Below are 14,151 nucleotides of genomic sequence, written 5' to 3' on the forward strand. Positions count from 1 at the left end.
ACCGTAACTTCCTGAATTATGGCCCCTGATTGTACGAAAAATCACGTTTTTTAACTTGTGGACCCTATAGAGGTCATAATGTTTATCCGATTTTAAAAAACGTATTATTATATCACCGTTACACCCTAAGGACGGCTGAGTTCGTATTTCGTGAAAATCGGCCCAAAACTGACAGACAAAATGGCCGCCCCTCGTTCTCAAATAGCGTAAAAATATGGTATATCACTTTCTTTTTACCTTGTTCTCTATCCATCTCTCGAAAATGTGGGCGTATCCTGCCTGGCAGCCGCTGGTTAAACTTAACGTCACACAGTCGCTATTTAATCTTTTTTAATATTTAAAACAGATTTTGAATGCCGATATCTTATTCTTTTGTTTGATATAATTTTTATATACCTATTCTTCTTATTAATTTCATAAACGTAAGTTGAAAAACGTCAATTTTGCGTGTTTTGTAAAAAATTTTGTCACATTTTTAAACGGGGGTATCCCATTTCAAGTGCTCGGCGGCAGTTCTTATTATTAATATATTTTTTTCATTTTGATACCATTAGAAAGATAATTGAACGACCTTTCGATCGGTCGGTTATGGAATGTTGGCATTTCAAAATACCATGTATTTTTTGTAAGTTGAAAAAACAATTCACGCACACTTTTTATTGCCGTTCTGATGCTACTAAAATCGGAGCATGTTAAGTGCTGCAGCCGAGCACTTGAAAATGGTATACAACGTGACATTTTGTGAACGAATAAACCTCGCAGTGTTTCGTGTTATGATGTCATAAGACACGGCGAAGAAAAATGTATTTCAAGTTCCCAAGCCCCATATTCGTGGTAAATTACGTCGAAATGCAACTGAATGTTCATTTATGAAGTAAGCGTTATGTTATATGAATAAAGGACTTGCCCCAAAATAGATAATTCCATTTATTTTCACGCCTTTTGCAAGGGCGACTGTGTTGACATCACGTGACTCATATTCCCGCACTTCTACACTGAATGGAAATTTTCTGCCAGCTACAACACAACACGTCTTTTCATTTAACACCATAGTCTGGTATCATGACCAGATGTCAACATTAATTGGAACTAATGAGGATAGATTACTTACTAGCAGAACAGGGAGACAAAGCAATGTATTAAGACATTGGATATAATTCTAAGTACAAACATACTTCATGTAGTGTACAGTTGTAGTTTAATCTTGACATATTGTACTTTTTCAAACAATTCATTGTGACATGCGTCTACATATACCAGTTTGTAGAAAAGGGTGATACATTGCTCACCAGTGGAATAGCATTATGCTGCTAACTAGTTGAATAGCTTTATGTTGCTAACTAGCGGAATAGCATTATGTTGCTAACTAGTTGAATATCATTATGTTGCTAACTAGTTGAATAGCATTATGTTGCTAACTAGTGGAATAGCATTATGTTGCTAATAGGAAAGTCTATTGATGTAGATCTGGTTCATAAAACTATGTGGTTTGAACAACAAAAATTGACAAATGTATAGGAGTTGGTGTTAATGTTGACAGTCTTAAGAATCCATTTTGTCTTCACAATGCTTTCTAAAGCAGTATTGAGACTGCATATTATATATATATATATTACCAGATGTTAGTCTCAAAATTACCTTTAGTAAAGTGAGGTCGAGACGTCAAACTCATTTCTATTCTCTTTTATTAGCTTGCTTTTATTTACTATATTAAATGTTTAATTGTAGATGTTGTGATAAAAATAGTTTCATTATATATCCATGGATACATGAATGGACAAATAATAAAAGCCATGATCATCAGACATCAGCTGTTAAATTCCCTGATGTATGTCCATCAGAAGGACCATCTCTTACCAACTTTTCCATGGCTGCTGGAGACTTTCTAGAAGTTTATGCAACAAAAGGTGAGATGGATTTCTTTTTTTAACACTGCTACAAAAATTGTGTTTTTTCAGTTGCTGATACTCATAGACAATTCAGTATAACTGCTCGAATGACCCCTGACATAACCTCTTACTAAACTGGTCAGATCTTCAGGTAGTGGAGGCCATCGAAAGTATTAAAACAAAACGAAATATAGATCTTATTTTAATCAGGTTGCGTATAAATGTACCATGGGATTACTTCAAATAATTGCTTGTCGAGATCAAGTGTTGACAAAAACGAGCACTGATGTAATAATTCACATTATATAACAAATAAAACAATCTTCTTTGAGTGGCATTTAGCAATTGACACAAGTAATAAACACAAAACCATAATATGGAACACAATTACTGTTTTAATTAAAGTGACGTTTCGTTGAGGGTTCTCTCAACGTTTTCAAGCAAATGATGATGAAAATATGTGTGCGAGTTAGTTGTATTTTACGTCCGCTTCCACCGAGGTGATATCGCAGACAATAACATGTGTAAAATTTTACAATGTGATAAGTGAAATAAAGGATTAAAGAATTATTAGATATTTACATATATGTACAGAAGACAGTAAAAGACGGGACGAAAAGTGTAAAACATGTGTAAAATTTTACAATGTGATAAGTGAAATAAAGGATTAAAGAATTATTAGATATTTACATATATGTACAGAAGACAGTAAAAGACGGGACGAAAAGTTTTATGACAAGTGCAAAATGAGATGAGTGGGGACAGACATACAAAACGAATATGGGACAAAACAGAGATGAACATGAACAAACATTTAGACATAGTATGTACATATATATATATAAGTCAATCAGGTCGATTTGTCCGGTTGAATGGCAGGGCAGTGCACATCTTGGCTTGGGGTTTGTTGGTGAGTGTGGGGCCTGGACCATTCTTCCTTCCATTTCATCTTCTAGTCTGGTATGGTGGTAGGTTTTATCTTTGCTTCTGTTTGTTCTTTCCTTTAATTTTATTATTGGCTCTCTGAAGGAAGAATCCAGCACCTGAAAAAAAGAGGAGAGAGAAAGAGTGTATCTGATCGTACAGCTGTTCTGGATTTGTTTCGTCTAGTGAGGCTTCGGGGAGAGGGGGGGGGAAGAGAAAAAAAAAAAAATAGTAGTGTTTATGGCAGTAGTTTCGTTCAAAAGATATGAATTTGTTAGTAGGTGTTAGTGACATTACAATTTACATACATGAATATATGATTTGATCTACAATCAATGTTTATTTATTTTAAATAAGATAGAGATAAAGTAAAATATAACTGAAAAATAATCGAGATAAAAAATATTTGAACAGGGTGTGTTACGTTTCCCTCTGTGGATCATTCTTACTTTTTAACCTTGTCAAGTTGTTTGAGTAGTGCAAGGCAGTTGGCCTTTCTCTCTAGAGACATTTTTGTGCCTCGCCTTGCTATGTGTTTTTTAAATTGATTAGTTCATTTGTTTAATTTGGTTTAGTGGTGCAAGGTGGTTGGCGTTACCCTCTAGGGGACATTTTTGCGTGCCGCCTTGCCTTTGGTTGGTTACCTAGCTCTTGTTTTCATTTATCATTATATGAATTTTTCCATACCTATATTTTCTATGAAGTCCCAGATAAGCTGAGGGTCCAGTATCTGTCATCTGGGTGCGGGGAAAGGAGACAGAAGGTTCTGCCCCTCTTTGTTAGATTGTCAATCATTGATTGTCGTTTGTTTGTTAACTGATTGCAATCTATTAATAAGTGAGAGGCGGTTGCGATACATCCATACATGCATTTGATTGGTGTATAGGTGTAGTCTTTGACTACCTCTATTGTTTTGAGCCTCGTGACGAGCCTGCATATTTTGATTAAAGGATGATTGATGTAAACCTTGTCTACAAGATTCCTATCTATTTGATAGCGATGGGTGTTTTCTTGTTTTTAAGACATGTTTTCCATGCACTTTTAATCTTCTCTTTTGCTATGCCTGCAAATTCCTGACTGCTATATTCTAAATTTTCTAGTTCATTTAGTGACAACCCCTCCTTGGCTAGTTTGTCGGCTTGTTCATTGCCGAAAATATTGACGTGGGAGGGGATAAATGCAAGGACTACTTCCCTTCCACTATTCTTAATTTTTTGATTAAGGTCCCTAACTTGATGGATTATGTCCTGCCGGCTTTTGGAGGAGTTTGATTCTATGGATTTGATGCTACTCAAGGAGTCAGACAAGATTACCGCTTTTTGGTGTGTTTGCGTAGCTAGCCATTCCATTGCAGTTTTAATGGCCATCGGTTCTGCGGTGTACATAGAACAATGTTCTGGTGGCCTTTTCCTGATATTCAGCTTTGCTTTGGGTATGTATAAGCCATATCCTATTGCCCCCTGTGTAGTGTTTTTGGATCCATCTGTGTAGATTTTTAGATGATCTGTCCATTTGGTGGCTATTAATTCTACTGCTAGTGCTCTAGCCTCTATGTTGATGATTGAATCACTTAATTGCCAAGGTGGTGTGTCAGGGAAGGTTTTTGTCTCGATAATGGTTTCTTTCAAATTGTGCTTATTTAAAGTAGCTAAGTCTCTAACTCAATATCATCCAAATTCTTCGAGATTGAAAACACAAATTATTTGTCAATTTAAATCAACATTGATGTTATGGTCTTACCTGGAAGACATTGGCTTCTGATATCCAATATTTAAGACAAAATAAACATTTTACCATTGGTACACGAATCGTGTACCATAATAACTTTCCACGCCATTTGTAACAGAAGAATGAGACAAGACATATTCCACAAATCATGTCAAACAGTGACAGCATATTCTTATCTGGAGAGCATGCGCAGTAAATACTATCGGTGTAGACTGGAATAACCAGACGCTAGAGATTGCCATTCGATTGAGACTTCTGGCGTATTTTGCCGAACATAACTGATTAGAATTTACAGTAAAAACGGAAACGATTGAATGTAAATCAGGTTATATACATTCACATTACATTATTATATGCGTTGCGACCCATTTGTGTCAATTTCTAGGTCCCAAATATTAGCGATTTAGCTCCTTTAAGATATCTTTTGACATTTGCCCAAATGTCATGGGCTGGGTGTTTTTCCTGAAACCTATCCGTTTAAATTGTTTTAGACACTTATATGTCGGGCATCTTTCTTTTAGCATTTGTAGTTGTCCCCCGCCTTTCGAAGAAAGCAGGGGACTATTAAAATGGGTTCGTCCGTCTGTCTGTCCGTCTGTCTGTCCGTCTGTCCGTCCGTCTGTCTGTCCGTCACACTTTTTGGGACACAATAACTCTCTTCCTAATTGAGCTAGAATGTTCAAACTTGGTGTATGTGTTTATTAGATCAATGCCTTGATGGAGTTCGAAGATGAGCATTTTCCACTTAGGGTAAGCAGAGATAAGCAATTTGATTGGTTGATGCTTTGGGACACGATAACTCTCTTCCTAATTGGGCTAGAATGTTCAAACTTGGTGTATGTGTTGATTAGGTCAATGCCTTGATGGAGTTCGAAGATGAGCATTTTCCGCTTAGGGTAAGCAGAGATAAGCAATTTGATTGGTTGATGCTTTGGGACACGATAACTTTTAATTGAGCTAGAATGTTCAAACTTGGTGTATGTGTTTATTAGGTCAATGCCTTGATGGAATTTCGAAGATGAGCATTTTCCGCTTAGGGTAAGCAGAGATAAGCAATTTGATTGGTTGATACTTTGGGGCACGATAACTCTCTTCCTAATTGAGCTAGAATGTTCAAACTTGGTGTATGTGTTGATTAGGTCAATGCCTTGATGGAGTTCGAAGATGAGCATTTTCCGCTTAGGGTAAGCAGAGATAAGCAATTTGATTGGTTGATGCTTTGGGACACGATAACTCTCTTCCTAATTGGGCTAGAATGTTCAAACTTGGTGTATGTGTTGATTAGGTCAATGCCTTGATGGAGTTCGAAGATGAGCATTTTCCGCTTAGGGTAAGCAGAGATAAGCAATTTGATTGGTTGATGCTTTGGGACACGATAACTTTAGTTCTAATTAAGTGAGATTGATGAAACTTGGTGTATAGTTTCATTACAGTAATACCTTGACTAAGTTTGATAATGAGCATTTTCTGCTCAGGGTAAGCAGAGCGATACGCAATTTGATTGGTCGAGACTTTGGAAAACAATAACTCTCCTACTTTGATTGTTAGACTATAAGTAAAGATATACTGTTTGATTGTTCAATACTTTGTAAAAGATAATTTGTGATAAATTTATATGTGTCCTCTAATTATTTTCCTATTTCGGCGGGGGACATCAGCCTCACTGTTGGCTTGTTTATCCCAATACTTGAGTGACAGTTCTTCGCGCCTGAGATCAAGTGGAAGCTCTCCCAGCTCGTGTAATAGGGCAACTGTTTTGGTTCCTATGGCTGCTCTGGTTGCTAGTCTTATCGCTTTGCTTTGTATTGTGTTGTGTTTAGTTTACTGAGTTGCATTTGCATGCCATAAGCCAGACATCCGTAGTCGATTACCAAGCGGATGAGTGCTCTGTATATTAACATAAGAGTGCCCCTTAGCGCCCCAGTGAGTCCCTCTCGTGTATTTCATCATGTTGAGCGTTTTGGATGTGAGACTTACTATGCCATCGGTATGTGGCTTCCAAGTTAGTTTTGAGTCGAACGTCATGCCAAGTACATTTGGCCTCTGATTTGAATTCAGCTTTTGTACCGTTCAGATTTAAATCGATTTTCCTGTTATTATCAGTTGGATGAAACAGTATTGCTACCGTTTTTCCCTCTGATATTTTGAAGCCCAGTCATTTGTCCACTTGGAGATTTGTTCTAGGGTGTATTGGAGTGATTGTTTGATTTTACCTATATCCCTAGATGCTTTCCAGAACGAACTGTCGTCTGCGAATAGTGCCGATTCTCTGTGTCCTTCCCCCTGTAATTCAGAAGATCATTTATCATAATGTTAAAAAGTATTGGGCTGATAACGGATCCTTGCGGCGTTCCGTTTTCCATTTTGAATTTTTCGCTCAAGCAGTTCCCTACGCGTACTCTGATATGCCTATCATTGAGAAAATCTTCTATCCACTTGTACATTCAGCCTTTGGTTTTTGCATTGTGGAGTTTGTGTAAAAGACCGTCCACCCATACAAGATCAAAAGCCTTTGTTAAGTCGACGAAAATTGCACAAAGGTATTGTTTGGCTGTAAATGCTTTGGAGATGTCATGTTGCAATCTAATGATATGGTCTGCAGTAGACCTGTCGGAACGGTAGCCAGTGCTTTCTCGGGTAGATATTTTAGCAGTGTGTATTTCACACAGTCTAGCCCTTCAGCCCTGTCAGTTTTAGCCCGCAATGTTTTTTTCAGCTCATCTATATTAATGGGACTATTGAGTTCTGACTCATTATCTGCATCTTTGTGCACTATTTTGCGTTGTTTTTTTTTAAGAATTTGTTTTTATTTGCCCTGAAAGCATCATTGTGCTGGCTGTTGCTACAGCCGTCGGTATAAGTCTGACCTAACAAGTTTGCCTTGTGCGTGTTAATTAAGGCCGATTCGGTTTTATAAGTTGGTAAAGGTTTATTTTGTCTGGCTTTGTTTCCCTTGATGCCTGATATCTTGTTCTATACTGTTTTTATATTCGTCAGTTTATTATATATTTAGCAGTCACTAGATTATAGGCACTTATGGGTATCTCACACATATTTATTAATTAAGTAGTGTTCAATTTCCTGTGATTATTGCATAATAAGCATATGGTAGATAGATTCCTTCATCTCTGTTTAATGCTGGTTTGTATCGTTTTACGTTGATGGCTTCCAAGATCTTCTTTTTCTTTGTGTGATTTTGGTGGATTGCTAATTTCTTTGTCTTTTCCCATAGTATTTTGTGTTTTGGATTTTGACGGATATGGTCTGCTACAGCTGAGGTCTGGTTAGATGGTTTAGGTTATGTTGACAAAGTCTTACATCTAGTGGTTGCCTGGTTTCCCCAATGTAGCTGCTTTTACAGGAGCAGAAGACTTAATAAATGCATCCTTTAGGGGACGTTGGTTTCGTTGACTTACATTTCCCATTGGCTTGGAGGATGTCTTTAATAGTGTTAGTGCCTGAGAAAGTAACCTGGAAACTAGCTTGTTGCAACAATTTCCTTATTTGGTATGATGTTTTGATAATAAAAGGGATAGTGATTCTGATTGGTGGCTTATCTTGTGATTTACATTTGGTGTTTGTGCTTTTTTCATTATGTCTACTACTAGTTTATGTAGATAGCCGTTGAGGGTGGGTCATCTCTGCATCTTGTTTCTCAGGTGTTGAAATTCTTTTTACTCGTTTTACTATAAAATGATAAAGTTGCTCTTTTGATTCCGATTGGTCGCTTTAATTAAAACAGTAATTGTGTTCCGTATTATGGTTTTGTGTTTATTAAAGTTACATTATGGGAGATTCGATAACGAGTTGGCAGTTCTCACTATAATAGTTAAAAACTAGATAATGTAAAGGAAATTTGCTGAAAAGTTAATTCAAATTGATCCATTATATGAACTGAGAGCAAAGTGATTGAATTTCCACCTCGCCATGATCATCATTACTAAAGTCAGTACAATAAACGGCATAATCTCGATTATCCATTTAATCGTTAAATCGTGAAGGAAAGTTATGCAGTAAATCGGCACACAATCCACTAAAGATCGCAGGCTAGTGATGCCATCTAGAACTGATTATGGTCTGGATAGGTTAATAATGTCTAATTAATAATTTAGATAACATTTCAGGTCTAAAGAAAGACCTGCAATAGACAGATTTAGCTCTTGCATAATGTATGGTTAAATAAAACAATAGTATAGAATTTTATTAAAATAGATTTATCATACAATTGTTCACCAGACAGTTACTTTCTATCTATAAAAGTTTTATAAACAATTTGGTAATAAATTAAAATGTCATTACATAACATTATTTCATCCTTATCTAGTCACCTTTTAATAGCACATACAGGATTAATAGTCTGGAGGCTCAGCGCGGGGTGGGGGGGGGGGTGTCCATCAAATGGGCACAAAACCAGGCCCAACTTTTCTAGAGTAAAATTTTGCGTAGAATACGATGCCGAGTGGTAATCAGTCCGCAGTTGGGGCGTTTTCGAGATATTCGGAGTTAAAGGTCAGATGGGTTCATTTGCACTGAAAGTGAATGCGCGGTCATTCTTGTATCATGAAAATAAGCTGAAAATGATCGAAAGTAATCACACTTTCAATAAAAATATAAACTTGCTAAAGTTAAAGGTTATTTAAAGGTTATACCATTCTAACTCATTCTAACATACCAACTCATGCAACATAAATTTATCACAAAAATATTAATTAGTAGCAATGAAAGATTCATACTACCTGTTACAAACATGTATAATACCTGCAGGTATTTATATATTACAATTCATATCTAGAATATTTCAAATATGACATTAATAATTTAGAATATTTCAAACATGACATTAATAATTTAGAATATTTCAAATAATACTTTAATTTAAAAGTGAAAGCCTTTAACTTAATTGATTTAAACTCCCGGGACAATAATTATTCTTTAAAACATTATAGACCGGAGGCTCAGCGCGGGGGGTTGTCCGTCAAATGGGCACAAAACCAGTTCCTATTATTAATTATAACAGGTTTCGCTTTAGTTTTTATATTTTACGTTGACATTTTATTGCTATAAATCTTCCTAGTGCAAAAACTGTAAATTTCACCTTTTGACCTCCAGGGTCACTAAGACTAAAGGTGAATTTAGCAAGTTTACATTTTTATTGAAAGTGTGATTACTTTCGATCATTTTCAGCTTCTTTTCATAATACAAGAATGGCTGCGCATTCACTTTCAGTGCAAATGAACTCATTTGACCTTTGACCCTGAATATCTCGAAAATGCCCCAAGGGCGGACTGATTACCACTCAGCATCGTATGGTACGCAAAATTTTACTCTAGAAAAGTTGGGTCTGGTTTTGTGCCCATTTGACGGACAACCCCCCGCGCTGAGCCTCCGGTCTATAATGTTTTAAAGAATAATTATTGTCCCGGGAGTTTAAATCAATTAAGTTAAAGGCTTTCACTTTTAAATTAAAGTATTATTTGAAATATTCTAAATTATTAATGTCATGTTTGAAATATTCTAAATTATTAATGTCATATTTGAAATATTCTAGATATGAATTGTAATATATAAATACCTGCAGGTATTATACATGTTTGTAACAGGTAGTATGAATCTTTCATTGCTACTAATTAATATTTTTGTGATAAATTTATGTTGCATGAGTTGGTATGTTAGAATGAGTTAGAATGGTATAACCTTTAAATATATATAACGCAGTATATTCTAAAAAGGTGTAGAGTTGACCAAAGATTGTTGTGCATGTTTTTGATTGTAATGCTCCCTTGTCCGAAACGAGCATTATCTTTAACTATAAAAATTATTGTATTACTATTAGCTATTACACAAATTTTGTTATATATTTTACAGATGTGTTTGATTGTGTGGCTTCTGTATTCTTTATAGATACAGCTCATAACATTATAGCATACATAGAAAAAATATACAATATCATAAAACCGGGTGGATATTGGATAAATCTAGGTTTGTAATACTTACGTTATATCTAGAGTTTAATACATGTCTGTATGTCATTGACCTTCTAAAATATATTATCCTTTTTTCTGAAAAACTTACTGCATAATAACAGGATCCACTGTCTCTTAATGCTCTGAATTCATAGCATAGAAAGAGTATTAAAATATAAAGCACTAAATAAAAGCTCAATTCAATTTAGAAATTATATTTTCAGTGATCGAAGTCCAGTGGTGTTTTTAAGCTTCAATTTCCCCAAGAAAATGCATTTGCAGCAATATACAAATGGACAAAACATTATTGCTAAACATTTGGTTAATGGATGTGATTGTAATAATTAATTATATTACAGAATGTTTCTATTACCAGGTCCTTTACTATACCATTTCGCTGACAGTGCTGTAGAAAGTTCAGTAGAGTTAAGTTATGAAGAAGTCAGACAAGTTATATTGGACTTTGGCTTTGTTTTTGAGGTAAATTTAAAAAAAAAAAAAGTATTGTTCTTTATTTTCTCTGAAATATTCATTGCCTGGCCCAAGATCTGTGACCCCTTGACCTTCATGAATCATGACCTAAAACATGCAGGTTAATTTGATACAAAATATATGGGGGTGGATCTCAGCGACGAAGCGGAATGGCAAACATACACACAGGCATCTTTGATTTATGTATATAGATGGAATACTAACCGTAAATTTTCAGAATTATTTATATTACTTGTTTTGCACATTTATAATTAATTATGTTATTCACTTAACACCCCATGTATTGATTGTAACACAAGAAGCAATAGGCAGACTATATTTGTAGTCTGGTAATGTAAAATATTATGACAGTTAGATTTCTTGTCAGATTGTACTAATAAAGTAATAATAGTGGTCTAATTTGCTGTAGATTATCAGCCTTCTAAATGATCTGATTGGCTTTTTTTTTTTTTCCAAGTGTGTAAGCACATTTCCGGATAATAGATGCCATTTTTCTTGAATGAGCTTACTAAATTGAACAATAATAATCTGTTATATAAACGTTTGACTTTTGTTTTGGTGAGATAAAAACATTTTTTGCTCAGATTTGAGCTTACATATTTTTATAAGACATCGGACCAGAAATTTTTTGGCTCTAAACAATGATGGTAATTTATATGAAAACCAATTCGGCTAAATTCAGAGTGGCGAAGTTCTCTTTAGGTGATGTTTGACTCTTAGCAGGTAAAGTTACTCCGCAGTTAATAAAATCTTTATGTGGCGTGTAGCCAATAGCCATCTCAGATTCCTCTCATGAAGCGACTGGTTTCGTTCCGTTTGAACTCATCAGGCTTTTAAGTGAGATTGTGTGGCTGTCCCCGACTCCCCTTCATATAGTCGTCGGGTCTCGGGGACCGAAGCACAAATTTCATAGTTAGTGTTGAAGGGATGTAAAACCCCATTTAAACTCTTATTGTCCCCCGCCTTTTGAAGAAAGCTGGGACTATTAAAATGGGTGTGTCCGACCATCTATCTGTCCTTCTGTCTATCCATCCGTCTGTCCGTCACACTTTTTGGGACACAGTAACTCTCCTTCTAATTGAGCTATAACATTCAAACTTGGTGTGGGTGTTTATTAGGTCAATGCCTTGATGGAGTTCGAAGATGAGCATTTTCTGCTTAGGGTAAGCAGAGATAAGCAATTTGATTGGTTGATGCTTTGGGACACAATAACTTTAGTTCTAATTAAGTCAGAGTGATGAAACTTGGTGTATAGTTTCATTATATCAATACCTTGACTAAGTTCGATAATGAGCATTTTCTGCTCAGGGTAACAGAGCGATAAGCAATTTGATTGACTGAGACTTTAGAACACAATAACTCTCCTTCTAATTGAGCTGTAAAGTTTAAACTTAAAGTAGGTGTTTATTAAGTCAATGCCTTGATAGAGTTCGAAGATGAGCATTTTCTGCTTAGGGTAAGCAGTGATAATAATTTGATTGGTTGAGGCTTTGGGACATGATAACTTTAGTTCTAATTAAGTGATAGTGATGAAATTTGGTGTATAGACTATGTTCGATAATGACATTTTCTGCTCAGGGTAAGCAGAGCGATAAGCAATTTGATTGGTCGAGACTTTGGAACACAATAACTCTGGCTTTAATTAAGGTAGAATGTTTAAACTTGATGTAGATGTTCATAGGTGAATGTCTTGACTGAGCTCAATGATTAAAATTTCGAGTTAAAGCTAAGCAGAGCTAAGAAATTTCATTGGTCGATGCTTTGGGACAAGATAACTTTGAATCTATCTGATAGAGAGTGATGAAACTTAGTGTATAGTTGATAATCAGTTTGATTGCTTGATACTTTTGAAAAAAATAAATGTGCTATTAAAGATACATTATGGGAGATTCGATAACAAGTTGGCAGTTCTCACAATAATACAATAATAGTTAAAAACTAGTTAATGTAATGGCAATTTGCTGAAAATTTCATTCAAATTTATCCGCTATGAACCGAGAACTAAGTGGTTGAAATTTATGGCTAGCCTTGATCATCATTACTAAAGTCAGTACGATAAACCGCATAGTCTCGATTATCCATTTAATCGTTAAATCGTGAAGGAATGTTATGCAGTAAATCGGCTCATAATCCACTACAGATCGCAGGCTAGCGATGCCATCTAGTGTTGATTATGGTCTGGATAGATTAATTAATGTCTAATTAATAATTTAGATAACATTTCAGGCCTAAAGAAAGACCTGCAATAGACAGATTTAGCTCTTGCATAATATATGTTTAATTAATATGTGTCATCTATTTATTTTGGGATTTTGGCGGGGGACATCAGCCTCACTGTTGGCTTGTTTCTTAATATGTTCTGTTTACATTATATTTTTTCAGAAAGAAGAAACTGATGTACGAACCACTTATATACAAAATCCCCAATCTATGATACGTTATGAGTATGATAGTGTGTTTTTTGTTGTACACAAGCCTTCATTACCTTGACACTTTATGGTATTCTCATATAGTAAATGGAGTTAAAAACTTAGAATTTGGGCTTAATGAACCTTACTATCCCGTTAACTAAAGTTCTATATTTACGCAAGGACAGGGTAATTTGACCCCAAAGGGACAAAGATTACAGAAATATATTGCTAATTTAAAGGTAGTTTTATGTTTTTAGAAATCAGTATGTGGGCCAGAGAGCCAGTTGTTCATAGATGGTGATATGGTTAAACTAAACGATAAATGAAATGAAGTAAAGAATACCATAATATTTCAAGTTCTTACTAGTTATTGATCAATGGTATATTTAGGTGGTGGGGGCACTGGGCCATGCCCTTAACCCAACTTATAGCAATCCAAAAATCTAGCCTAATACCCTGTTGAATATGATATTAATTTAAGTAAAATTGTGGGTTTCTCTGGGCATCCACCAACCTCTCACGCTACTACATAATACAGCCACTTTCCTTTTCTTTTCCAATCTGTAACTCATGTGGATGTTCATGATTCTCTCTATAACCTTTGAACACTTGAACTGTCCAAAACTGCCAGTAACCAGGGTTACTTAGACCTTTATACTCATGCGGCTAGCTGGAGCATCGAAGAGCCATCATGTGGTCCTCGGAGAAAGGTCTAAGAAATTGTAGTTTTCGGGATATATTATA

General features: G+C 35.5%; 1 protein-coding gene across 3 annotated transcripts in view; it reads left to right on the forward strand.

The window, feature by feature from the left end:
* The window catches only part of LOC126816714 (carnosine N-methyltransferase), a 34,803-nt gene extending 21,044 nt beyond the window's left edge, over positions 1–13,759 (forward strand). For all 3 annotated transcript variants that reach the window (XM_050543463.2, XM_050543464.2, XM_050543465.2), the window contains 4 exons: positions 1,729–1,907; positions 10,407–10,520; positions 10,881–10,984; positions 13,379–13,759. In XM_050543463.2, coding sequence (XP_050399420.1) covers positions 1,729–1,907; positions 10,407–10,520; positions 10,881–10,984; positions 13,379–13,486 — 505 coding nt within the window. In that variant the 3' untranslated portion in view covers positions 13,487–13,759. The remainder of the gene's footprint in view (positions 1–1,728; positions 1,908–10,406; positions 10,521–10,880; positions 10,985–13,378) is intronic.
* Positions 13,760–14,151: the final 392 nt, after the last annotated feature.

This window comes from Patella vulgata, chromosome 3 (genome assembly GCF_932274485.2).
Source record: "Patella vulgata chromosome 3, xgPatVulg1.2, whole genome shotgun sequence".
NCBI classification, from domain to species: Eukaryota; Metazoa; Mollusca; class Gastropoda; family Patellidae; genus Patella; species Patella vulgata.